This window comes from Microtus oregoni, unplaced genomic scaffold, assembly GCF_018167655.1.
Source record: "Microtus oregoni isolate MIOR12 unplaced genomic scaffold, Mior012 000022F_ref0000154, whole genome shotgun sequence".
Classification (NCBI taxonomy): Eukaryota; Metazoa; Chordata; class Mammalia; order Rodentia; family Cricetidae; genus Microtus; species Microtus oregoni.
In genome coordinates, this window is record NW_024543081.1 from 11,559,249 (window position 1) to 11,586,433 (window position 27,185).

Consider the following 27,185-nt stretch of genomic DNA (forward strand, 5'->3'; position numbering starts at 1 on the left):
AAGACCATCACAAAACACAGATATTTACATTATGATTCATAACAGTAGCAAAATTACAGTTATGAAGTAGCAACAAAAATCATTTTATAGGGGCTGAAGAGAGGGCTCAGAGGTTAAGAGCACTGGCTGCCCTTCCAGAGGACCTGGGTTCAATTCCCAGCAACCACATGGTGGCTCACAGTAATGAGATCTGATGCCCTCCTCTGGCCTGCAGGCTTACACGTACAGTGCACTCATACATATAAATAAGTAAATTAATTAGTTAATTAAGAAATAATTTTATGTTTGAGGGCCACTACAGCATGAGGAACTGTATTAAAGGGTCACGGCATTAGGAAGGTTGAGAACCACTGGGCTAGACAGAGAGCTCCAACTGATGTTATAAGGAGAAGGGGGTGAAGGAGTGAATGTGTGTGTGTGTGTGTGTGTGTATGTAAATATGTAAGTACATGTATGTCTATATGTAGGTATCTGTGTCTGTGTGTGTATATATTTGAGTATATTTCTATGTATATGTGTGCATATGTTCGTATGTATGTGTTCTGAGAATCAAACATCAAACTCGGGTCCCTTGTGCTTCCAAAGCAACAAGGCAAGTGCTTCACCAACAGACAGAGCTCCCTCAGCAGGCAGCAGGCACCTACATGGCGCACAGATATACATGCAGGCAAAGCACCCATACACGTAGAACTAAAATATAAAATCTTTCTTAACCAGGTGGTGGTGGCACACGCCTTACATCCTACCTCTTGGAAGACAAAGGCAGGTGGATCTCTGAGTTTGAGGCCAGACTTGTTTATAGAGTGAGTTCCAGGAGAGCAAGGGCTATACAGAGATACCATGTCTCAAAAACAAAAACAAAAACAATAAAAAAAAAAAAACACGCTGGAGAGAGATGGCTCAGAGGCTAAGAGTACCGGCTGTTCTTCCAGAGGTCCCAGCAACCTCATGGTGGCTCAGAACCATCTAAAATGAGATCTGGTGCCCTCTTCTGGCCTGCAGGCATACATGTATACATATAAATAAAAATAAATAAATAAACCAGTCATGGTGGCACACACCTTTAATCTTAAAGGGGCGGGGAGAGGAAAGGGGGCAGGCTCACCATGGTGAAGTAGCAGGCCGCTCTGTTGACATGCAGCTTGCACAGCAGTTCCCGGGGCAGAGCCACCTGGTCAGAGGCAGCGTAGTCAGCCACGTTCAGTCCTTCCATATACTGCACCAGCGCCTGCTTGTAGTCTTCCTCCCGGAACAGGTCGTTGCCCTCGGCAAACAGGTTCTGAACAAGCTTGAGCAGGAAGGCCTAAGCAAGGCAGGTACACGGGGCCTCAGCAGGTCTCCATCCAGACTAGCTCAGTTACAACCTTCTGCCCTGACACGAACAACAGCCAGCCGTCCCCTTCACCCACCCACCAAGGTGATACTTACCTCATACTCTTCTTGCTTTAGGGGTAGTGTTGACCTGGTAGGAAAAAGAGACAAAGGATGGTGTGAGCCCATTGGTCCAATGCGGAGCCCCAGAGCTGGCACTGAGGTTGTGCCAAGAATAGGCTTTTCCCACTTGGACTGGGGTCAGCTGTGGCTGAGGTACGAGGTGAGAGGGCTTCAAAGAGACCCCTCAGTTCTGATGGAAGGACTTGCATTTTCCCCAGGCTCGCCCAGCCAGCAGCTGGGCTCTGCCAGCAAGCTCAGCCCTCTCCTCAGGAAAGCGAGACTCCAGGGGTCTCTTAACTCACAAAGGCAGAGTAGCCCTGGCCAGGTCTAGGAAGCTCCCAGGCCTGGGAAAGGACAAGAGGAGAATAATTGGATACTGGTCACGGCAGAGGCAAGGGTGGCTGGTACGGGGACAGTAATGATCTAGGAAATTAACCACTACTCTGCCACCACGACCTCACCGAACCAAATCTGTACCTCAGCCTAAGGGAGAGTCACAGAGTCCACCTCAGGTGCCCTTGGTCTGGGAGGCTTTGCCCGCCCTTCTCCTGACCTAACTCAGATTGTCGGCGCCTGACCCACGGACAGCCATCAACCCGTCAGGTCAGACACCAACAAGTCACTCAGGGCCAATAGCTACACTTCCTTGCCTGTGGCTAAAACTCCAAAGCTACAGCTCCGCGTGGAAGAGGCTCTGGAGAGCTTGCACCTGCCAGGCTGGAGGAAGGGCGGGGCTTGTCTCCTGGTCCCTCACAGAGGGGAAAACTGATGCTCCATGGGATAGAAGATGCAGAGGGTGAGGGGAGGATGGTATACTGGATAAGACCCAGGGACAGGCAGGCCAGGCACATGGACTTGTGGAATCCATGACCTCTGCCTTGCTGGTCCTGTCCCAGCTCACCCCACCTCTCCACATCCCAGTACACACTGAGCAGGGCTCAGCCAGGAGGAAAAGGAGAGCCGGCCCCACTGCCCACTTACTGGATGAACTGTAGCCCCTTCTCGATGTCCGCCTTCCGTTTCTGCCTCTCCATCAGTGTCTGCAGGGAGAGCACAGTCCATCAATCAGACAGCAGGGGCGAAGTGGACCGGGGGCGGCTGAGATCCCTACCCTACCTGCGGCTGGCGGAGGCTCTTTCCCTCCCACTCATCCCACTGGAGAGGTCTGAAGGGTTTTTTGTTTGTTTGGTTTTTGTTTTTTCGAGAAAGGGTTTCCCTGTGTAGCCTTGGCTGTCCTGGAACTCGCTCTGTAGACCAGGCTGGCTTCGAACTTAGAGATCCACAGGCCTCTGCCTTCTGAGTGCTGGAAATAAGGCGTGCACCACCACCTGGCTGAAGGGCCTTTAGAGTGAGAGTCCATCTCGGGACTACACAGACCACAGACCATCCTGCTATATTGCAGACCCAGGACCCACTGGCCTCATTTGTGTGATGAACTTGAAGGGCACAGGTGAGGGCCACCTGTCCTTCACCACACGATGGCTTGGGCAAAAGCAGTGACTGGGACCACCTCAAGTTCAAAGGAAAAACCTTGTTTCCCCATTGAACGCAGTCATCTGTGCTCCCAGGGACAAGGGGCACAGGACTGCCAAGGAGAAGGAAGACAGAAGTGCGAAGGACAGCCAGCGGCAGTCAGGGTCCTGGTCATGCAGCAGCGAGAGACCAGAGACACACGAAGGGAAGCTCAGCTGTGGTCCTGAGGTGGCAGGGAGCCAAGGCCACACTTGAACCCAGCGTGTGCTTTCCTTCACGTCCACCGGCAGTCCCTTCAGCCCACTAGTGAGTCCTAGTGATGGCTGCCTAGGAAGAACGATGGTGTGAGCACCTCCTGCATGGGGCTGGGCCGGGGCGTGGAGCTCAGCCCAGGAAGGCACTGGGATGCGGGCGTCTGTTCCTTCCGTCCTCTCCATGACACATCTGTAGCTATCGCTCTTCACCAGGTAATGAGGGAGTTTGGGGATGTCTCAGCTGATAGGGACATAACTGCCATCCCTGGGAGTCCCAGTGTGTGTGTTTATAGAGCACTGACATGCGCCCACTACCCATCTGGTTGGACTCAGAACTGGGTGTGAGCTCAACATTCACACTTACTATGACTCTGGCCTTCAGTGCCCCAAGTGGGTAACAGGGCTGATGGCAGATTCTACCACATTGACTAGCATGAGGGTCTGGAAGGTGACAGGTGCCGAGTCCCTGATACAGATAATAGTCAAATACCATAGGAAAATGTGTCACCACACACTGCCCCTCCCTCTGGCAGGACCACTCTACATCGTGGTTCTTGGGTCAGATACCTGGCTGCAATCCAATACCATGGCAGGAGGCCAGCCATGATAGCTCTGGCTTCTCAAGCAATCTTTGTCCTCCATTTCTCTGTCTGCAGAATGAGCCCCTGCACCCTACTCTGCCCCTTGTCACACAACCCTGCATCTGCTTTCATGGTTCCCTCAACCCTCCTGGCCTCCGTGCAAAGGCTTTTCTCTTGCACCAGTCTCTCTGGGGTCCCTGAAACAGCCCCACCACCCCTCACTCATGTAGTGTTGGCCAGGAACCTGGGTAGCTTAGGAGGGTCAAGGCTTGTTCTGGACGTACAATTGAGCAGGGAAGGCAAGGCCATGCCGGTTACCATGCAATGGGGCCCAGTCCCACGCAGGGGAAGCCTCTGTGGGTCTGACCACAGGCACCACATGGCAATGGCATGGTCTCGACCCATGTCTGCTGAGCCCCCAGTGTTTGGGCCTCGTTCACCATCTGACCTCTGCCCCTCTTCACCCCCAACCTGTACTGTCCCCAGATACTGGGCAAATCTCACTGTCCCTCAATCTTCTCAAGTACGCCCTGGAGAGGGTTTTTCAAATCCACACATTCAAGCCTGTCTGACCCCCGCCTGTTTCCAGGGCTTTCCCACAGTTTCCCCTTTCTTCGGCCAATCAAGATGTCCTACACTAAGCCAGGCGTAGTGCTGCATGTCTGTAATCCCAGTACTCGGAGGCTGAGACAGGAGGATGATGAGTTGGAGGCCAGCCTGACCAACCTTCCTGAGTCCATGGCTTCTGGGAAACCCCCAGCAGGCAGAAACACTTCCACATCAGGCTTAGCCTTGACATCCCAGCAGACACAATTACACAGTGCCAACAGGTAAAGAATCCCCACTTCAGCGCTAAGAGCAGTCTTCTCTGTTGAATGACTTTGACGCCTCTTACTCTTTCCTCTATCCTTGGGAAACAAAAACCTATACTGGCAGAAGCCTGGAGGATCTCTGTGAGTTCTGAGGTCAGCCTGGTCTACAAGAGCTAGTTCCAGGGCAGGCTTGAAAGCTACAGAGAAACCCTGTCTCAAACAAACAAACAAACACCAGATACTGGCAGAAGCAGCACTCAGGCAACCCTAAATTGTAGGGTTGGTTTGCAGCAAGCGCTTCATCAGCAGACCACTGGCAGGTCTGAGTTCCTCTGCTGGGAATGAGAAAGCTGGCGTTTCTGTACCCCAAGCCTGCTTCACAGCCTAGTTAGAGGCATGGCCAGACAGCCCCCAAGCATCACCTGAAGCTAGACTTCTGCGGTGAACAGACTAGGTGACACAAAGGGACAGCTCGCGCCCTGGGAAAGGGGGTTGCACTGGCCTTTTACTTTGGTTGCTTGCTTTGGGTTTATTTGTCTGGGTTTTGTTGTTTGTTTGTTTTTAGGATGAGTCTCACTATGGAGCTCTGGCTTCCATAGACCAGTCTGGGCCCCAGCTTTGGGTGATCCTCCTGCCTCTGTTTCCGAGTGCTGAGATTATAGGTATCCACCACTACAAATAGCTGAATTTGAAGGATAAACAGGAGCAGGCTTGTCAGTGTTGCGCAGAAGCCTTCTGGGTGACCACCTGCTCTTGGGTTTTCCTCTCATCACGAGCTAGGGGCTCCTGGCTGCCTTTCATTCAACCTCGGCGGGTGTAGAGTCATAAGTGATGGATCCGTATTTGAGAGCTAGACACTGAGGCTCAAATGGTTCGTAAGATATGCAGCCAGCGAGTGGAGGCCCTTCTGGAGCACCAGAGCTCAGGTCAGCAGACCCCTCCTCAGGCATGTCGGAGGCAGAGGCAGGCAGATCTTTAAATTCAAGGCCAGCCTGGTCTATAAAGCAGGTTCCAGAACAGCCAGGACTATACAGAGAAACCCAAAAACAACCAAATAAAAACAAATTACAAAATCAGAGACAGACCCTTTCATCTTTGGGAGTGTATTTGGGGCCTGCCACTAGTCCCCCAAGGCGGATGTTTGGCATCATTCCATGTAGGTAAACATCATGTTTCTCCACAGTTCAGGCCTCGGGGTCTACGTGGATCACTGAGGTCCTCCTGCTGTGTATATAGGCCTCAGAGCAAGACCAGTCAATAGATTTCAGCTCGGAGAGCAACAAGGCAGGTAGAGGCTGCTGGGGACACCTAGGGGTGCTGGCTAAGGCGGACCTCTGGGTTCTCAAAGTGCTTTCAAGAAAGAACGTGCCATACATGATGACTGCCACCACAAGAAATGTCCAGCAAGAAACACCCACCAGGCCCGCAACCACTCCTCCCCATCAGTGCCACTACTGCTGAGAGCCACATGAATGCAAAGGGCGTACAGTCAGAGACCCAGGTCTGTGGTGGTCTAGGGAAACCGTGGGGAGAAGCTGGGCTGTAACAAAGCTGCCCTTTCTGCCCCCAACCTGAGCCCAGACAAAGCGAGGAGCGGTGGCTCACACCCTTAATCCTAGCATTTAGGAGGATAAGGCAGGCACATCTCTGTGAGTTGAAGCCAGCCTGCTCTAAAGAGTGTGAGTTCTAAGATATCTAAAACTTCACTGAGAGCCACTCCCACCCCAAGTCTAAAAGCAAAACAAAACAACAAAAAACCTGCATAGACCCAGACAGAACTGCATTCAGTTCCAGCAATGCCTGCTACAATTCCATACTTGGTGCTGCTGGGGACAGGATGGGGCCCTCTCAGGCCACTTGCTGCCCTTGGAGAACTCCTGGGCCAGCGGAAGAGCTGTGGTGCAGCCCTTGAAACTGCCAGGTGTCAGAGGAGGACGGATCCTCGAGGGAGGATGGGGGTGATGCAGGAAGTAGTGACTGGGCTGCGAGTCCCAATAGGAAGTCTGATAAGGATGCAAATTGACCTGACACCCCAGTATTTGTGTCACTCCAGAACTTGTATAACCATGCTATCAGAAAAGCCTGGGTCCCCTTCTTCTCTAGAGCTGCAGTGTGGGTGGGGCACCCCCACCCCATGACCAGGAGAAAACTCTAGGGGAAATATAGGCATCTACCCTATATCATGGACTCCACACTTCCAACTGAGAGGCCTCCTGCTGGCATTGTCCCCTGATTCCTGCTGAGAACAAGACCAGACAATACACCACTAATCACACAGGGAGCAGCAGACTGCATAGAGGGACAGCTCCCAGACAATAACGCTCTGCAAGCCAGACAAAGAAGGGGAAACCAAGCTTGGTGTAGGGGTGCACACCTGCAACCCCAGAACTTGGGAGGGAGAGGCAGACGATCAGGAGTTTCAAGGCCAGCTCTGGCTTCATAAGGACTTTGAGGCCAGCTGGACTATAAGTGACGTATCTCTCTTTCTCATATCCTCCCCCGACACACACACACACACACACACACACACACACAAAAAAAAAAAAAACCAAACCAAAATAACAACAGCAAAACATGCCCTCAAAGGGTTCACTGCCCAGTGAGAAGCCTAACAACAGAGACAGAAGATGACAAACAGGCGCTCATCATCCACGCATCCATCTGAACAGCCATCCGGGAATGCAGTGAGCACTTCAGGAGTATCTTCCCGTGGGGACCTGAAGAGATGGCTAAGCGGTTTAGAACACTTGATGGCGCTAGTGAAAGACCTGGGTTTGATTCCCAGCACCCACATGATGGCTTGCAACCATCAGTAACATCAATTCCTGGGATCTGATACCCTCTTCTGACCTCTGCAGGCACCAGGGATGCCCATGACAGACATACATACATGCAGGCAAAAACAGTCATACAATCTTTTGGGGGAGGTGAGACGGCTCAGGTGGTCAAGGGCACTTGACCCCAAAGCTTAATGACTTGAATTCAATCTCTGGAACCTAAAGACAAAACAGATGCCCAGACTTGTCCTCTGACCACCAGACGTGAACCGTGGTATGCTGGCACTTACACGCACATACCTGCATATATCACAGACAAACACACACACACACACACACACACACACACACACACACACACACACACTTCCCCAGCAGAAATATCTTTAGTGTTCTTGGGCAAGCAGGATCTAGCCAGGGGCAAAGTTATTAGTGTCTTTTTTAGAGGTAACGTAACACAAGAAGGACATGTGACAAAAAATGAGAATGGCAGGAAGGTGCATTTTGGAGTCAGAGAAATCAACTATAACACCTGAGCAGAAATCTCAATGACGAGAAGAAATGAGCGCTGTGAATAGCGTGTGTGCGCGCGGGGGTTTGTAGGTGTGTGCGTGCCTACGTGCACATGCATGGGTGCACACGCAGGTGTGCGCGTGCACGTGGGTGTGCACGCGTACGTGTGTGCCTCTGATGCCAAACAAACAAACAAATACAAAGACCCTACCTTGAGGGTTTGTAGGTACAGCAAGGGCTATCTGTGGCTTCCACTCTAAGGTGCATTTTGAATAAAAAGGGCAGCTCCGTGTCAGGCTTTGCTCCATGAGAAAAAGTTGGCATTAAATACCTGAGACTTATTTCATCTCATTACTAGCTAAGTAGACAGGAAGACAATACTCCCTGAGGCTAGGAAGCTTGGCAAGGCTATGTGGTTAAAAAAGACCAGAGAGACGGGCAGCACGGAGCTTCAGTGGTGTGTCAGGAGAGCACCTCCCAACCCTGGTGGCTTCTGAGCCCACACCTACCCTTCCCCTTCCTCAGGGAAGAAAATTCTCATAGGCAGTTATTATGCACCAAATGCTTGAGTCTCCTCCAAGTTTCTATGCAGAGCTATCGGCTCCTATTTACATCTGAGGACCAGGTCTATGGGGGAGCGGGAGTGAAATGTCACGAAGGTGGGGTCCTAATGGGCATCTTGTCATGGCAGCCTGGGTAGTCTAGCTCAGATTTTGGTATCAGAAAGCAGGTACTGCTTTAAAAGATACCTGGACACGTAGAGCCAGGGATAGAGTAGAGACTGGAGGTGTTTGAACTGCATGCTAGAAAAAGCCTAGGGGCGGAGGCTGGTGACATGGCTCAGTGGGTAAAGGCACTTGCTGCCAACCCCCCAGAAACCACATGGTAGAAGGAGAAAATCAATTCTCACAAGTGTGCTGTGGCACACATACACACACACACACACACACACACACACACACACACACACACACAGTAAGTAAGTAAATAAACAAACCTAAAAACCCAGACTGCTGGTACAGGAACTAGAGGCAGAAATACAAATATTAACGGTGATTCGAGCGAGGACTGAAAAAGTCAATGGTGAGCAAAGGCGAAGGGCTCTGCCGTCCCCCAGCACATGGCCACCATCACAGACAGAAGGCTCAGAACATGTCCAATGGTTCATTCACAATTGTTCCGGGCTGGAGAGATGGCTCAGCAGGTAAGAGCACTGGCTGCTCTTCCAGAGGTCTGGTTTCAGTTTCCAGTATCCCTGTGGTGGCTCACAACTGTCTCTACTGCCAGCTCCAGGGAATATGACACCTCTTCTGTCTTGCCTGCATTTGTGTCTATGCACCATGTGTGTGCAGTACCCTCAAAAGCCAGAAGAGGGCGTCGAATTCCACTGGAACTGGAGTTGTAGACTGTTGTGAACTGCAAAATGGATGCTGGGAATCGAACCAAGCCATCTCTCCAGCCCTCAGCCCCATGCTTACATTTTGTTGTTGTTGCTACTGGTGGTTTTGTTGGTTTTGTTTTAGACAAGTTTACCAATCAAAGCCCAGTCTAGGCTTAAACTCACTATATAGTTGAGCCTGGCCTTAAACTTCTGATTTTCCTCCTCTACTTCCCAAGTGCTGGGATTATAGTCATGTGCTACACACCTGGCATGGAACATATTGTTTTTAAATTTTTATTTCTTACTTTTGTATGTGTATGATGTGTGCATGGACGTGTATAAGTGCAGGATGCATGTGCCACAGCTGTTATGCGGAGGTCAGAGGACAACTTTCAGAAGCCAGTTCTCCCTTCCCACCATGGGATTCAGGGATCAAACTCAGATACTCAAGCTTAGCAAGTGTGCTACCCACTGAGTCATCTTGTCAATGAATGTATTATTTTTTAAATAAGCATTATGATAACAAAAAACAACTATCACACACCAAATAAATAGATCCAAAGTCCAATACAACTTAGAACTTATATACAGCTAGCATGGGCCAATTCTTACCAAATCTATTAGTCTTTAAAAAATGGATGGCAGAGGCCGGGCGATGGTGGCGCACGCCTTTAATCCCAGCACTCGGGAGGCAGAGGCAGGCGGATCTCTGTGAGTTCGAGACCAGCCTGGTCTACAGAGCTAGTTCCAGGACAGGCTCTAAAGCCACAGAGAAACCCTGTCTCGAAAAACCAAAAAAAAAAAAAAAAGAAAAAAAAAGAAAAAAAAATGGATGGCAGATGCCAGGAGGTGGTGGTGCACGCCTTTAATCCCAGCACTCAGGAGGCATGGGCAGGTGGATCTCCCTATTCAGGGCCAGCCTGGTCTACACAGTGAGTTCCAGGACAGTCAAGGCTACACAGAGATATCCTGTCTTAAAAAACAAAAATGAGCTCCGGAGGCAGGCGGATCTCTGTGAGTTCAAGGCCAGCCTGGTCTACAAGAGCAAGTTCCAGGACAGCTAGGGCTGTTACACAGAGAAACCCTGCCTTGAAAAACAAACAAACAAAAATAAATAAATAAATAATAAAAAAAGAAAAAAAAAAGAAAGGAAAAGAAAAACTTGAAGCAGCCTTACTGCTTGCCCATAAAGGATCCACCTAAGTAATTAAATACAACACATCTACTAAATCTACACCTACAATGACGGCAGTGCCTCCACGTGTAGCTACAGCACAGAAGATCCCAGCATGCTTTGTGTGCCGTGCGTTTACACGCAGGGGAGGAATTGGAAAGATGCTCCAGCACTCTCATTTTCTCTAGGGGCTGGAATCCGCTCGACAGCAGGGGGCCAGGACAGTTTCTGCAGCAAAGTTTACATTTTTTTCCACAGGCAAAATCTGAGTCACAAAACAGAACTGACTTGGGACCAACTCAGTAGGGCAGGTACCAGGTGGGACCAGCAGCCTGAGAACTCCGGAGTTCAAAGTCCTAGGTTCCCATCCTAGCACCAAGATGAGGGAGAGAGGGGAAGAGCTGAGAATGAAGGAGAGATGAACATGACATGTCTACGTTGGTCCCGGAGGAGCTGTGCTGGCCTCTTGAACATCTCAATGGTCCTGTGCTGGCCACAGAGTAAATTAATGATGGCAGAAGGAATGGATGGACATCAGCTCATTCAACCCAGTTATTCAACCCAGATAAGAATGAGTGGATACTGAATAAATAAAAGAAAACTTAGGCCGAAAGAAATGAACACTCACAGAGCATTCGCACCTGCTGAGTGGTTACCACGTGGCAGGGGAAGTCATCACTTCCTCAAAGCTTCACACAGCTTAGTGGATAGACACTGTGAACATTCCCCATTTTGCAGAGGACAAGAGGACACTGTGGGTACACAATAGTGAACTGCCTCATCCACAGTGACAGAGTTGACATATACATGGAATTCCGACCCCGGAAGTCTGGCCCCAGAGCCTACCTACAGCACCATCGCCTTGCTGTCAATCAAGCAGACCCAGCTCCAGGCCCTGGCCATCTCCCATCATGCTCAAAGTCTTCCCTGGCTCACAGTAACTCCTGCTTCTCATTCCCTTCGGCACAATACACTATGCCCCGCCCCCAGCCTTGACTGCAGTTACAGCCAGAGTTGATTACACACCTCTCCACCCCCACTCAACTCCCTAACACAGAGACCAGCTCTCACCCTGCCATCCCAATGCGCCATTAGCCAAGTGGCCCCCAGCCCCAGGAACCTCCTTGCTGCCTAAGTAGCAGCTTTTGACTCGCCTCTTCCTGGACCTCGGGCTGCATCTGCCGCGGCCTCCCACCTCTAGGATCCTTCCTGCTGTCTCTGGTGGTGACTCTTCTTTGCCCAGGCCTCAAAAGCTACGTTCCTGAGATTCCACGGACAGTGCTCCTGCTCCTGTGCTGTCCCCAGATGAGCTCCTGCATTTCATGATCTCATGAGTCATGCCGATGACTCATGAATCCACCCTTCTGCCAAGCGTGCCCCCTCCTCAGCCTGCCAGATTTTCAGCTCTCACCTGGAGAGTGGTACCTGGATGCCCACTGCCCAGGCTGTCTATGACTTCCACCCTTTTCCTAATCTTGGGCCCTCTAACTAGAACCCCACACTCCCCCCACCCAGACAATTCCTATGCATCTTTTAAGACCCATGCCTGGGGCTGGAGAAATGGTTCAGTGGTTAAGAGCACTGGCTGTTCTTCCAGGAGCCGGGTTCAATTCCCAGCACCCACAAGGCAGCTCACAACTGTCTGTAACTCCAGTTTCAGGGGATCCGACATACATGCAAGCAAACACGAATGCACAAGAAATAAAAATAAATAGTTAAAAAAAAAAGACCCATGCTTGTGGGCTGCAGAGATAGCTTAGCAGATAAGAGCACGGGCAGCTCTTCCAGCGGACTAGGGTTCGATTCCCAGCACATACACGGTGGCTCATAATTACCTGTAACTCCAGTTCCAGGTGATCCAACGCCAGGACAGAGCACACAGGAGTGCACAGAATTACACACAGGAAAAACTCTCATATACATAAAATTAGATTAAAATGCAAAGACTTACTTCTATGTCCACCACGCCGTCTCGGATGCCCTTCTCAGCTGCACTGGGCCTCCTCCCACTGAATACATTCCAAACTGAACTTAGCCTCTCCTCCCCTCACCTCTGCCTTCTCCATCCTCGCCCTCTGCCCTAGCCAGAGCTCTGACTGTCATCTGGTCTCAGCTCCCAGTTCCTGCCACCTTTAACCTGACTCCGCAGCTTCTCTCTCTATAACTACAGGCCGTCATCACCTTTCACCAACGACCTCCAGTGAGACCCCTCCAATGTGCTCCCATTCTGGGGGGCTAGGGGCATCTGATTAATACATATGCCAATGTCATTCTCCTTCTCAAAACATGTGGTCTACACACTAACAAACATATACTAAAAAAACAAAACAAAAAAAACCAGTAAAACCTGAATAAACTGTCTAGTAATGTTCCAACGCCAGGTCTCTGGTTTTAATACTATACATCAGCTACACAAGATGCCACTGTTAGGGGAAGCTGAGTGAAGGAGATTCTTTGTACAGTTTTTGCAACTTCTTGTGAATGAGGAGTTAAAGCTGGGCGGTGGTGGCGCACGCCTTTCATCCTAGCACTCGGGAGGCAGAGACAGGCAGATCTCTGTGAGTTTGAGGCCAGCCTGGTCTACAGAGCTAGTTCCAGAACAGTCAGGACTATACGGAGAAACTCTGTTTTGAAAAACAACAACAACAACAAAAAGTTCAAACAAACAAGACTTTCTGTGACACCATCACCAAAAGGAAAAGGTCCACATTCTTTAGCTGGTGTCTGCAGCGTAGCAAGGCACGCTTGGCCTCTTCTGGGCCCATGGCAAGGCCTGGAACAGTAGAGCATAGGGCTGTCTCTCCTGCAGGGGGCATCCTCCATACCGTGGTGTGTCCTCCACTAGGAAGCCTTTCTCCTAAACCCACCTAAGCTCATTAGAACCACTGTGCAGTCCCTGAGTCCCTAGCTATGAGCTCCCGTAGGCATCTGGTTCATCTCTGAGCAGCCCAGAGAAACAGTGCTTAGGAACCTATCAGGAGCCAGTGGTGGTGGCGCACGCCTTTCATCCTAGCACTGGGGAGGCAGTGGCAGTCGGATCTCTGTGAGTTCGAGGCCAGCTTGGTCTACAGAGGTAGCTCCAGGACAGTCAGGGCTACACAAAGAAACCCCTGCTTGAAAAACAAAAAAAACAAAACAAAACAAACAAACAAACAAAAAAAACCACAAGGGAACCTTTCAGGAGGAGCCCACGAACCTGAGGACAACAGGAGGCTGATGGCAGTCACAAAGGACACACACTTCCTCTTACCACAGAAAGCCTGAAATCTCACCTTAGCCTTTCCGGCACTCTGTAAAAAGGAACAGTTATATCCCCATGAGGAATGAGAGGCACGGGGCGGAGCCTGCCCAAGTCGCACTGTGAGAAATGATAAGCGCTGGGACTTGCACCCTGGCAGTCGGCTCTGAGGCCCCATCCTATCTATCACTTTTGCCACGGGCACGGCTCTCCCTACACAGTCTTCACCCTGTCCTCATGCACACGTGGCCTCGGGTTCCACTACAGAGCAGCAGACCCCAGAAGGCAGGGCGGCTGCATACCGTGTACTCACCGCCCCAGCTCCCATCTCTCTTCCTCAGTCAGAGCAGGAAGGTTTCTCCGTGCCATCCTCAGCCCTACAGGCCAGCATCCTGGGTCTGCCTTTCTCTCTTTGGCACAGCCCTCACATGCATGTCTGCCCACTCCTGGACTCCTGCTCTGTGGCCGCTGGGGAGGGTCATACTTAATTTCCACAGATCACCTGAACATGTTACCTATGATCTGTGGCAGGGCTGCAAGGGTAGCCGAGAAAACCCCCTCCTGAGAGCTAGCATTTCCCTCCACAGCGCAGTAGTCTTGTCCTTGAGTTACTCAGAAAGGCTGCGTTCTTATCGCAATTCGGTGGCCACAGATAATGAAATGTTCTGCTTATCACACCTTCGAAATTACAGTAGCCGCATTAGACACACTGGTAAATCTTGTTGAATGAACTAATGAAGAGCTCTAGGGCTGGGAAGACAGCTCGGTCAGGAAAGTGCTTTGCCTTACACGCACAAGGACCCGAGTTCGATCCCTGGAACTATGCAAAAAGAGAAGTTGGACGTACGGGCAGATGCTTATAATCCCAATGATGGGGAAGTGGAGACAGGCAGGTTCCTGGGATTCCCTGGCCAGCCAGCCTAGCCTGCTCGCTGAGCTCTGGGGTAATGAGAGAGACCCTATCTTAAAACCCGGTGTGGAGCTAGAGCTCAGCGGAGAAGAGCACTTGTCACTCCGGCAGAGGGTCCAGGCTCGGCCCTGCATCCACATGGCAGCTCACAACAATCTGGAACTCCATTTCTGGGGGAATCTGATATCTTTTTCTGGCCTCTGCAGTCATCAGGCACACACATGGGACATACACTCACATACATGCAGGCAAACACGCATACACGTAAAATAAAACAAATCTTGAGAAAGAAAGAAAAGTAGACGGCTCCTGATTCCTGGAATGTCACCCAAGGCTGTCCCCTGGCCTCTACACATACACACAAACAAGAGCCAAAACACTGTACATGTACATCCACACCCACACTCAAACACATGTGCGCACACACACATACACACACAGATCTATCAGCAGAACAGAGCTCCCTTTCCTTGCAATCCTGCAGATTTTACTTGGTGCATTTAAATACTGAGATCTGAGAAGGGCCTTAAATGAAAGACTTGATCCTAAAGAATCACACGTGTCCATAATCATCTCAAAAGTAGGATTTATCATCCCGTGTTCACAGAACAGTAAGGCTCAGACTGGATGGGGCCTGGCACAAGGCCACACAATTGCTGAGGAAAGCCAAGCTGCTGGCACCGCCCCAGACTCCACCAGGAAAGTAGGTTAAGAAAGGAATGCGACAAAGTAGCCACAGGCTGCAGCAGCCTACAGTTTGCTTTCTTTGAAACTGGCCATCTTTTTTTTTTTTTTTTTTTTGAGACAGGGTCTCTCTATGTAGTTCACTATGTAGATCAGGCTAGCCTCAAACTCATGGGGCTCTACCTCCCAAGTGCTGGGATTAAGGGAGCGTGCTGATTTATTTTTGTGATTTCTAGCTACCATAGCTGTGTGTGTCAGCACGTGGGTGTGTGCAAGTGAGGTCAGCTGCCTGGGGTGGCTGGAGGCAGCAGATCTCCCGAAGCTGCTGTTACAGATCGTTTGGAGCCACCAGATTGACCTGGCTGCTAAGAACCAAACTTGGGTACTCTAGAAAAATCAGCAAGTGCTCTTGACCACGGAGTCGGCTCTCAAACCTCTGACAATTTTCAATAAAGCCATCATTAAGCTTAAAAAAGTGAAGGAAGAGGAGATTAGCAGAAGGTCACCCTTGGGAATTGTAAGCAAGCATAAGAAGCAAAATAAACAGACGTCACCACTCGGAGGACACGAAGTTCAACACCACCTCCGGTGTCTTCTCATGCCCTGAGCAGTGAGCTCGTTACTGCTCCTGCTGGAGTGGGGGATTCCTGTCGCATTGGAGTGCACTGCCTACTCTGGTTCCCAGTGACAAGAGGAAGGCAGGCTCTGGTGGTGGCCATTAGCCCTGGGAGCAACTCCCATCACCGTCCCATACTGCTTTCTGGGATCTCTCTGAGCTTCAGTTTTGCTATCTGCAAGACGGAGCTGGCCATACCCACCTGGTAAGACTAGTGTGTCCTTCCCTGAGCAGGTCAGACCGTATTTTCTACTTCGCTGAGTGCTTCAGTCGACACCAATTTTGCAGTTTTTGTCTGGGCCACGCCTTTCTGGTAAGTTTTTGTGGCCAACTCGGCTGTTTTTAATGCGACACATAAACACGGCTGTCACCAGTACTGGGGACACAGTTAACAAACCCCTGCCCTCATAGCTTGTTTTTAAAGTTTTATTTTACTTTATGTGTACTTTACATGTATACATGTATGTGCACCACATGCATGCCTGTTGGGTCACCTGGAACTGGAGTTACGGATGGCTGTGAGCCACCATGGGGGTCATGGGAATCCAGCCCAGGTCCTCTTAACCACTGAGACATCTCTCCAGCACCCCAGCCCTCACAGATCTTGATCATGGGTGAGCGGGCACAAAAAAGGTCACATGTTGGTCTGGGAAGATGGCTCAATACATGAAAGAGACAAGGACCAGAGCTTGATTTCCAGAACCCGCATTTAAAAGCTGGTCATAGCCTTTAGGTGGCGCACACATTTAATCCCCACACTTGGGAAGCCGAAGCAGGAGGATCTCTTTGAGTTCAAGGCCAGCCTGGTCTACAGAGGGAGTTCCAGGACAGCCAGGGATATATGGAGACACCCATTCTCAGGGAAAAAACGAAAAAGAAGAAAGGAAGGAAGAAAGGAAGGAAGAAAGAAAGGAAAGAAAGAAAGAAAGAAAGAAAAGTTGGTCACAGGCTCTGAAGAGCCCAGCAGTTACAAAACCCTGCTGATCTTGTAGAGAACCAAGTTCAATTCCCAGCACCACATACATGGTGGCTCACAGCAGTCTGTAACTACAGTCCCAGGGATCTGATGCATGCACGTGATGATGCACTTACATACATGTAAGCAAAACATTCATACACATAAAATAAATAAATTTAAAAAAAAGTTGAGCACAGCGATGAATGCTTATAATCCCAGTGCTGGGCAGGCAGACACTGGGTTCCTGGGATTCGCTGGCCAGCCACTCTGGCCTCCTAAGGGGGCTCCAGGCCAACGATAGATCTGTCTCAACAGAAGAATGGCTCCCGAGGAGTAACACATGCACAAACACACATATGTACACACATCTGCGTATCTGCAAACACATGAACACACACGCTCACATGATAGGTCAGAGTTAAACATACAAGACAAGAATGGCAGCAATAGGTGTGAGGGACAAACAGGAGATGTTTCGTGGTGGTAGAGCAGGAGCTAAGTGAAGACCCCTTCAGAAGATGTGGCATCTGAGCCACGGGCGAGAGGACAAGTGTACACCCAGCAGACGGCGAAGACCTGAGATAGGAACAAGCTGAGCAGGTTCAAAGAAAACACAGGTCAAGGGGAAAATGAGGTACAGGGGGCAGGCTGAGGCTTGAACAGAGAGCTACAAACACCACCGAAGAAACAGGCCTTGGTTGTGCCTACGTCCAGAAAATTCTAGGTTTCCAGCAGGAATGACAGGGTCATTCAAATCTCAAGAAGCTCCCTCCGGCTGTTGCATGAAGACAGACAAGAAGAATGTGAGAACATAAGGAGGCTTACCTACAATAGTCCAGGCTGGACTGAGGCAGAGAAGGGAGGAGAGTCAGAAACATTCTGGAGCTTTCAAAACCCATCGCTGAACCCTCACACCAAACACAGGCCAAATGCTAACAAACCAAAGAAAAGGAGACAGAGGGGCTGGAGAGATGGCTCAGAGGTTAAGAGCACTGGCTGCTCTTCCAGAGGTCCTGAGTTCAATTCCCAGCAGCCACATGGCAGCTCACAAACTGTTTGTAACTCCAGTTTCAGGGGACACAACACCCATGGCAAAACACCAATTAAAAGAGAGAGAGAGAGAGAGAGAGAGAGAGAGAGAGACAGAGGCCAAGAACGGTGACATACTGTGTGAGCAGTGACATACCTACTGTATGTGCTGCCAGCAGGCCCATTGCGAGAACAGGGGATGAAAGGTAAGATCCTGAATGTCCCACCCTGCTCTGTGCCCTCCACCTGGGGCGGGGCGGGGCTTTGTGGGGTGGACCAGAGAACAGCTGCTCCAGAGCAGCTTCTGAAAACCCCAGGAAGGTTGGTCATGGCAGAACTGTCACTGCAGCTCACAGGCAGGGAATGGTTCCTGATTGACACTGGTACCTCAGAAACTCAAGCTGGCAGGAGGATGTGTCTGTTGACCTCAGAGAACCAGGTACCCTGATCCTCTTCAGAGCCACAGTTTAGGCACAAGAGCCTCAGAAGGTGGAGGAAGAGCGACCTGAGTACATCCTTTTGAAGGGCAGCCATGAAATTATTGACTGTGGTACAAGCATGATACCCTTAGCGACAAGGCATCAGACCCCGCTGTAAATAAATTAATAACTGACTGAATAAATGTTGGTGATAGAAAAAGATGTTACCTGTCCAGACATAAGAAATGAAACGGGGGGCCGGAGAGATGGCTCAGTGGTTAAGAGCACTGCCTGCTCTTCCAAAGGTCATGAGTTCAATTCCCGGCAACCACATGGTGGCTCACAACCATCTGTAATGAGGTCTGGTGCCCTCTTCTGGCCTGCAGACATACACACAGAATATTGTATACATAACAAATAAATAAATGTTAAAAAAAAAAAAAAGAAATGAAACGGGCTGGGCAGGTGTGGCAGCTCATGCTACACTGGGGAGCCTGAAGCAGGAGAACTAAACCTGGGCTATAGTATGTGATCCTGCCTTTAAAAAAAAAAAAAAAAAGAATTGGGCTAGGTATTGGGGACATAGCTCAGTGACAGAATCCCGCCTTGCATATATGTGTGAGGTTGTCTCCTGTTCCCCAGGCAGGAGTGCAGTGCACTACTGTGCCAGCTTTTTAGGTGTGTGGTGTGTGCACACACACACACGTTGTCTAGTGTCCTTATCTATCACTCTCTGCTTCTTTGAGGCGGGGTCTCTCTAAACCTGGGCTCGCATTTTCTTGGCTAAACTGCATTCCAGTAAGCGCCAGCGATCCTCCCGTCTCCACCCTCCTTGGATCTGGGGTTAGAAGAGCTTGCTTGTTACAAGGGTGCTAGATGCAAACTCCTCATGACCGAGCAACAGGGGCTCTTCACCCCCACTCTCTCTCCAGCCTCTGTACCCAGCTTTTTAAAATATGGGTGCTGATCCTCATGCCTGTATAGCAAGCACCTTACTAACTGAGCCATCTCCCCAGCACTTGAGAGACGGAGGCAGGAGAATTAGGAATTCCAGTCTAACCTCGGCTACACAGTGAGTTTGAGACCAGCCTGGTTTAGAAAACACTTTGAGTTCTGGAGTCTACAGGCTTGCTTCTGACTCCTGCTCTAGAGCTATAGGTTGTGGAGGTCTTCCTTGTCTCTCTGGGGGACTCAGATCCCTCACTGCAAAATGGTGCTGGCAGTAATAGCTGCTGGGCTTCGAGGAGTGGCAAGTGGAAAGGGCACAGAAGTGCCAAGTGCTGTGCACATCTGCAGCAGCGGCTGCCCTTATTTCCACCTCAGCTTCTGAGACAAGGCTCGGGGACTGTTCCTGAAGAAGTCACTTAGGTGGTTCTGAAGAGCAGATGGGTTCAGAAGACAGAGAGATGCTGTATTCGATCCCCAGGGTGCCCGCAGCTTGGTAGGGCAGCAGAGCTAAAAGACACCTGCAGAAGCCATCACAGGAAGCATCACGATGGGATGGAGTTGGGTGGCTGGTGCTGACAGAGGAGGGAAGATGAGCCTCTTTGCTACGGGCCATTAAATACTGTGGTGAAGGGAGCTGGCTTCTGGGCTGGCTCCCAGAGCTGACAGAGTAGCCTCCAGCTGCAGACTGCAGCCAGCCCTCTTCAGCAGACACCCCTGCCCCGCAGTCTCAGGCCTGCACTGCTGGCCCCACCAGCTTCTCCCTCACCCTTTCTGTTCCCTTACTGGAGTCAGGCTGGGCTTCATTTGCAGCATGCCTCCACCCCACTCTGCCCCCCTTTTTTTCTAAGAGTCATCTAAACTATAACTGACCTCTCTTCTCGGAGTAAGAAGGGGATAATCATGGTGCATAACTATACAATGATGGGGGGTTAGCCACAGGGGAATTACTGGGTGCGATTGCTAAGTTAGTACAAGGTTTTAAAGTCCCTCTAGATCCATTTTTTGGGGTTTTTTTTTGTTTTGTTTTGTTTTTCGAGACAGGGTTTCTCTGTGGTTTTGGAGCCTGTCCTGGAACTAGCTCTTGTAGACCAGGCTGGCCTCGAACTCACAGAGATCCGCCTGCCTCTGCCTCCCAAGTGCTGGGATTAAAGGTGTGTTTCACCACAGCCTGGCTTTATTTTTGTTTTTTTTTTTAAGTTTTTCGAGGCAGGGTTTCTCTCTAGCTTTGGAACCTGTCCTGTAGACCTCAAACTCACAGAGATCCACCTGCCTCTGCCTCCTAAGTGCTGGGATTAAAGGCGTGCGCCACCACCACCTGACTCCATTTTTTTTTTTTAATATTTGTTTTATTTGGGGGTTGGGCAGAGAGCTCACTGGTAAAGAGAGCTGGCTGCTCTTCCACAGAACCTGAGTTTGATTCCTGGCACCCACATGGCAGCTCACAACCATCTGCAACTCCAGTTCCTGGGGATCTGGTGCCCTCACACAGACATGCACGCGGGCAAAACACCAATGTACATATTAATATAAATAAATTTTTAAAAGACTAACTTTATTCTTAATTATGTGTACCTGTGTGAAGATTGTGAACGTAAGAGCAGATCCCGCTAGAGGCCAGAAGAGGGCACTGGATCCCGGAGCTGGAGTTACAGGGAGTTGTAAGTCATCCGAGGGTGCTGGGATTTGAACTCAGGACCTCTGGGAGCAGCACAAGCTCTTGACCACCTAGCCATCTCTCCAGCCCCACTTTTTTTTTTCTTTTCTAAACAGGTCCTCTGTAGACCAGGGTAAAATCTGCCTGCTTCTTCCTTCAAAATACTGGGATTAAAGGTCATGCTGGTACCTTTTCTCTATTTTTATAGTTTTATTTTAAATTGTGCATATATGTGTCTGTCTGTGTAAGGGTATGTGCCCATGGGCGCTGGTGCCCATGGATCTCCCGGAACTCGAGTTACATGCGATTGGAGGGGTGGGACTCAAACTTTGGTCCTCTAGAAGGGCAGTAAACGCTCTAACAAGTGAGCCATTTCGCCAGCCCTGACCTAGCGTCTTTCATTGACCTCTCTTGGATTACTGTCAAACACCATCAAACCTCAGAACTCATCACAACATGCTGGTGCATGCCTGCAATCCCAGCACTTGAGAGGCAGGGGCAGAAGGTCAATGCAAGACTGGCGTCAACTAGATCTCTAGTGCCAGTTCCAGAGCGACGCAGTGAGACCCTGTCTCCAAATTCACAAAAGAATAAGGGCAATCACAATAAAATCGATTTAAAAGTTTAGAAGAAAGGAAAACAAACAACCTCAGGGCTCATTTCCAGAAACGGAAACTCGAGCGCAGAGACTCCAAGGGCCAACAGCAACAGCGCAGGACTTCAGCTGGAACTTACGGCTGCCCCTGCCCGGTGGCCGTACCTGGTGACTTACTCCTCAGGCTTCATCTGTCCCTGTTTCTGCCCATCGCTGCCTCTGCTCGGAATGGCCTCTCTCCGGCCTCTCTTCTCCGATCTTTCAAGCATTCACATAGAAATTCTTCTAGGAAGACCTTCCACCCCAGGCGCAATAAGCCTGCCTCCTCCACACTGGGGCATAATTCAATTTGACAGCATAATGGCTGAATGTGTCCTCCTGGCACGTCCACAGAGCTGGAGGCAGGAGCTGAAGCAGAGCCAGTTCCTGTCCATGGAGAGCTGAGGCTAATGGTCTGTATCTGTCTTGTGCCCGAGCTCCAGGGTGGTGAGCCCCCATGGAATGGAATTACTCACATTTCCACGCTCAGGACTCTGCTTCCTCTACAGCCCTTTTGCCTTTTCTGCGGGGTATGGGAACTCAAATACTTCATTAAACTCTGGCCTTGAGGAGCCTGCTAACCTTTCCTGGTGAGCCCTTATGGTTGTGGCATTTGCCAGTTCCTGCTTCCCTGGCCTTTGCTCTCACCTCCATGGCGGTGGAGAGGAAGGCGACAACAGTGGACGGGAGCTCACCCAAGGCCAGAAAGGCTTGGGTTCAAATACAGCGCGGTAGCTTTGGCGTGACCACACAAATCCTGAGTCGCCCCAACTTCTTCAGTAAAATGCAAACACAAGTACCAACCCTCCGTGAACTACAAGTAGAAAAAATTAAATTAAAAAAATTAATTAAATTTAGGGCTGGTGAGATGGCTCAGTGGTTTAGAGCATTGCCTGCTCTTCCAAAGGTCCTGAGTTCAATTCCCGGCAACCACATGGTGGCTCACAACCATCTGTAATGAGGTCTGGTGCCCTCTTCTAGCCTGCAGACATACACACAGACAGAATATTGTATACATAATAATAAATAAATAAATATTTTTAAAAAATTAATGTTTAAAAAAAGCCGGCCGTGGTGGCACACGGCTTTAATCCCAGCACTTGGGAGGAGGATCTCTGAGTTCCAGCCTGGTCTACGAGTTCCAGAACAACAAGGGCTACACAGAGAAGCCCTGTCTCCAAAAACAAACAAACAAACAAACAGTTGAAGAAATTTTAAAAAGATACACTACATCAGCCTCCCAGCACAGAAATAATAGATGTTAACCCAAGATCTCCTTCCTTGTCCTCCACTTTGGCCGAGCACCCTACTCTTTCACCCAAGCTCTCTCCTCCTCCAGGAAGCCTTCCGGTGCATTTCCCGGTTGCTGCCTTGTCTTTCCCCAGTGTGCTGATGCCAGAGTCCCTTCCTTTCCTTCTAAGTTCTCAAGTTTCTACTTTTTTGTTTTGTTTTGTTTATCATGAAAAGGTTTCTCTGTGTAGCCCTGGCTGTCCCAGAATTGTCCTGGAACTGGCACTGTAGACCAGGCTATCCTTAAACTCACAAGAATCTGCCCCCTACTGCCTCCCAAGTGCTGGGATTAAAGGTGTGTGTCACCACCACCCGGTTCAGTTTCATTCTTAAAAGACTTATTTTGTGCCAGGCCATGGTGGCACACGCCTTTAATCCCAGCACGCGGGAGGCAGAGACAGGCGGATCTCTGTGAGTTCGAGACCAGCCTGGTCTACAGAGTGAGTTCCATGACATCCAGGACTGTTACACAAAGAGACCCTGACTCGAAAAACAAAAACAAACAAACAAAGACTTATCGTGTGTGTACATGGATGCACATGGGATGCCCACACCTGTGAGCAAGCACAGACTCCAGAAGAGAGGGCCAAGCGTACCCCTCTCTCACTCTCCACCATTGCCTTTGAGGCAGGGCCTCTCCCTGGATCTGGCACTCATATATTCTAGGCTCTTAACCATTTTCCAGCCCATTTTCTTAATGAATTTACTTTTCTATTTCTTTTTTTTTTAATATTTATTTATTTATTATGCATACAATATTCTGTCTGTGTGTACGTCTGCAGGCCAGAAGAGGGCACCAGACCTCATTACAGATGGTTGTGAGCCACCATGTGGTTGCCGGGAATTGAATTCAGGACCTCTGGAAGAGCAGACACTGCTCTTAACCACTGAGCCATCTCTCCAGCCCCCTTACTTTTCTATTTCCAACCAGACTACAAGGTGCTCAATCCCTGACCTGCCTCACAGTAGCTTAACCAGAGGGGCTTTTCCCTTGCTAGGTTGCACAGGACTCTGGGAAAGGACGAATATCTAGAGGCAGAGAACTACGGAGGAGTCAGAACTCTACTCTAAACTTCTACCAAGACATCCAGTTCTCCAGGCCTCCGATTCCCCATCTGGAAAAGATGTATTGAAATGCCTACCCCGTGACAGGCAAGATAGTTCGGTGGGTAAAGGTGCTTGCCACCAAGCCTGACAGCCTGAGTCTGACACCTAGGAGTCCCACAAGCGGTCTTCTGGTTGCCACAAACACACAGTGACAAGCGCACGCCCCCTCCTGGTAAGTAAATAAGCAGGAACTACATTTTTATTTTTAAATTTTATGTGTATGGGTGTTTTTGCTTGCATATATATTTGGGTACCATGTGTGTGCCTGGTACCTTCAGAAGCCAGAAGAGGGTTTAGAGGGTTTAGATGCCCTGAAACTGGAGGTAAGGACTGTTGTGAGTCACCATGTGAGTGCTGGGAATCGAACTTCGGTATTCTGGAAGAGCAACGGTGTTCTTAATCGCTGAGCCATCTCCCCAGACTGATATGTATATGTATATGTATGTATGTATGTATATATATATATATATATATATATATATATAAATGTAAAGAAAAGTCTGCTGTAATTGCTAGGAAGGACAAATGAGCCCACATATGTGAAAGGCCTTTTGTTATGAACTAAATAAAAAGCACTGAACATATTTTTCCCTTTTTTCTCCTTTTGAGACAGGGTTTCTCTGCATTACAGCCCTGGCTGTCCTGGAACTCCTTTTGTGGACCAGGCTAACCTCAAATGCACAGATCCACCTGCCTCTGCCTCCTGAGTGCTGGGATTAAAGGCATGTGCCACCATTCCCAGCTTATTTTGTTTTGTTTTTTAGACAGTTCCTCTAAACTGTCCTGTAGTTTAGTTCCTACAGTTTAGTGTGTAGCCCTAGCTGTCCTGGAACTTGCTCTATAGACCAGGCTGGTCTTAAACTCAGAGATCTATCTGACTGCCTCTGCCTCTCAAAAGCTGGGATTAAAGGCGTGCAAGATTTTTTTAAATTTTTTTTTCCTTTGGTTTTTTTTGAGACAGGGTTTCTCTGTAACTTTGGAGCCTGTCCTGGAACTAGCTCTTGTAGACCAGGCTGGCCTCGAACTCATAGAGATCCGCCTGCCTCTGCCTCCCGAGCGCTGGGATTAAAAGCATGTGCCACCACCGCCCGGCTAAGATTTTATTTTTTAACTATGTGTTTGTATATGTGGGTGTGTACACGTGGATGGAAGTGTAGGTGGAGGCAGAAGAGGATGTCAGATCCTTCAGCTGGAGTTACAGACTGTTATCAGCTGCATGATATGGATGCTGGGAACTCAACTGAGGTCCTCTGCAACAGCACTTAACCACTGAGTCACCTCAACAGCCACCACCACCCCTTTTTTTCTAAAGACAAGGGCTCCAGTTGGGCGTGGCTGGCAGATCTCCGAATTCAAGACCAGCCTGGTCTACAAAGCAAGTTCCAGAACGTCCAGGGCTACAAAGAGAAACCCTGAACCAAATAAGAGAGAGAAGGTCTCGCTATGTAGCCCAACTTGTCCCGTAAGTCACAGTTCTCTTGCCTCTAACTCCTGAGTGCTGGGAGGTGTGTATCAGAAAGCCCGGTGTTTGTGTGCACACACGCATGCACATACACACAGACACACACGTACCAAATGCTATAATCAGACTATTATTTAGAGAGTCTCGAACCCACTGACAATTGCACTGTCAAACCTAAGAATTAAGAATCAGGCTCATCCCACTGAACTCCACCTCCAAAAAGATTCAACAAGCCACATTCCAAACTACGGTACCTAAATTAGGTTAAAGCTCATAGTAACCATTAAACAGACATTATGGCAACCTAGGAAACACAAAGCCCCTCTCTCACCCTCAGATCTCCGCCTTCCTGAAAATGGAGATTCGGGGTCAGATAACCAGTTAGGAATCCTAGCTGGAAATTTCCAGCAAGATACCCAATTCTCTAAGCCCTCGGTTCCTCAAATGGAAAAGAAGGATGGAAAAATGTCTACCGGGCATAAGTGCCATGAGGGGCAGATGAGCCCACGTATGCCCAGCTCAGGACACACGCACAAGACACACACCATCTAGAACCTGTTTCACCCAGTTTGGGCCTCGCAGCAGACTTCTATGGAAGAAAGAAGTCTGAAGATATCAGGGAGGGCACGGTTGTAGCTGTGGTAGGGGTAAGTCTTGGTAGTAGAAGGAAAGAATCTGCTGGAATTTCATGTCCAACACAGTTGCTACATGTACTATAATTATCGCATTTCTGTAAAAATTCAAGGATCTGCATTCTGCTATTTTCATCAAACTGGATGAACTGCAGACACTTGGGAAAAGGGCAAGAAGTTGGGGGTTCTGATTCTTGGGCCCTAGCACCGATGTCCTGGCTAACAACCGAAAACCGCCCCCCCCCATCACTTTGCTGTGGGCCCACAGCATCCCCGGACTTGAAACTTCGGCTCTTCAGCCCCCAACCTTCCCCATTAATGTCCTGTTGGCACCTCAGCCATCCTGTTCTGTCAAGAGCGAACTCTTTTTCTACCCGATTCCCACTCCTGGGGCATGGGGGGGGTGGGGCTTTGTCTCTGTGAAGGACTCCCCCCCCCACACACACACACAATCCAGGCACTTTACAAATACCAGAACCCAAGGGTTTCTAAGCGGGAAAGAAAAACAGTTATGAGTGGCAGAGAGGACCTTCTGCCCGCTGAGGGTAGTATGTGTGTGTGTGTGTGGGGGGGTCGGCTCTGCTTCTTTAGGGTCCCAGACCTGCAAGGGCGCCCCTCTGTCGCCAGAGTCCCAGCACCCAGCAGTCCCCGTAAATTCCCTGCCTGGTTACTGCCCACCCGGCAGGCCTCTGAGGCCAGTGATGGATGCCACGACCGGAAATGCCCTCCTGCTCAGCCGACCCAGACCGCGCCCCCCTTTCCTGCCGCCCCCTCCCCCAGGGCTAGGCCCACAGGCCCCGGATCCCCGGACTCGCGTGGCCGCTGTAACCGACTGGGGCGACCCATCAGCCGGCCATTGTCCTTGGCCCTCGCCGCGGCCCCTCCACATCAAGGCACTGCGAATCCAAAGCGAATATAAAAGAAACGGGGGACCCCACTACCAAGCTCGGACCACCCCCTTTCGGTGGCATCCGCAAAGCATCCGTGCACCCCTAAAGCTCCATACCTAGGGGAGACTGCTCCCCACCACCACCACGGAAGAAAATACCAAGACATCCCCTGGGGGCTGCAGTGGAGACTCAATCTCCCAGGCGGCAGGTGCCCGGCCACACAATAACTTTGAAACTTTGGGGCAGGGGTACAGGGATCTGCACAGGGATCCCCAAAAATAGTTCATGGTAATGGGGGTGCTATTGCTTTATTCT

At 49.9% G+C, this 27,185-nt stretch overlaps 1 protein-coding gene across 2 annotated transcripts in view; it reads right to left on the reverse strand.

Annotated features, from left to right (window-relative positions):
* The window catches only part of Zc3h7b (zinc finger CCCH-type containing 7B), a 54,884-nt gene that overhangs the window by 27,098 nt on the left and 601 nt on the right, over positions 1-27,185 (reverse strand). For both annotated transcript variants that reach the window (XM_041672456.1, XM_041672455.1), the window contains exons 2-4: positions 2,416-2,474; positions 1,429-1,462; positions 1,106-1,303 (exon numbers count right to left, since the gene is read on the reverse strand). In XM_041672456.1, coding sequence (XP_041528390.1) covers positions 1,106-1,303; positions 1,429-1,462; positions 2,416-2,468 — 285 coding nt within the window. In that variant the 5' untranslated portion in view covers positions 2,469-2,474. The remainder of the gene's footprint in view (positions 1-1,105; positions 1,304-1,428; positions 1,463-2,415; positions 2,475-27,185) is intronic.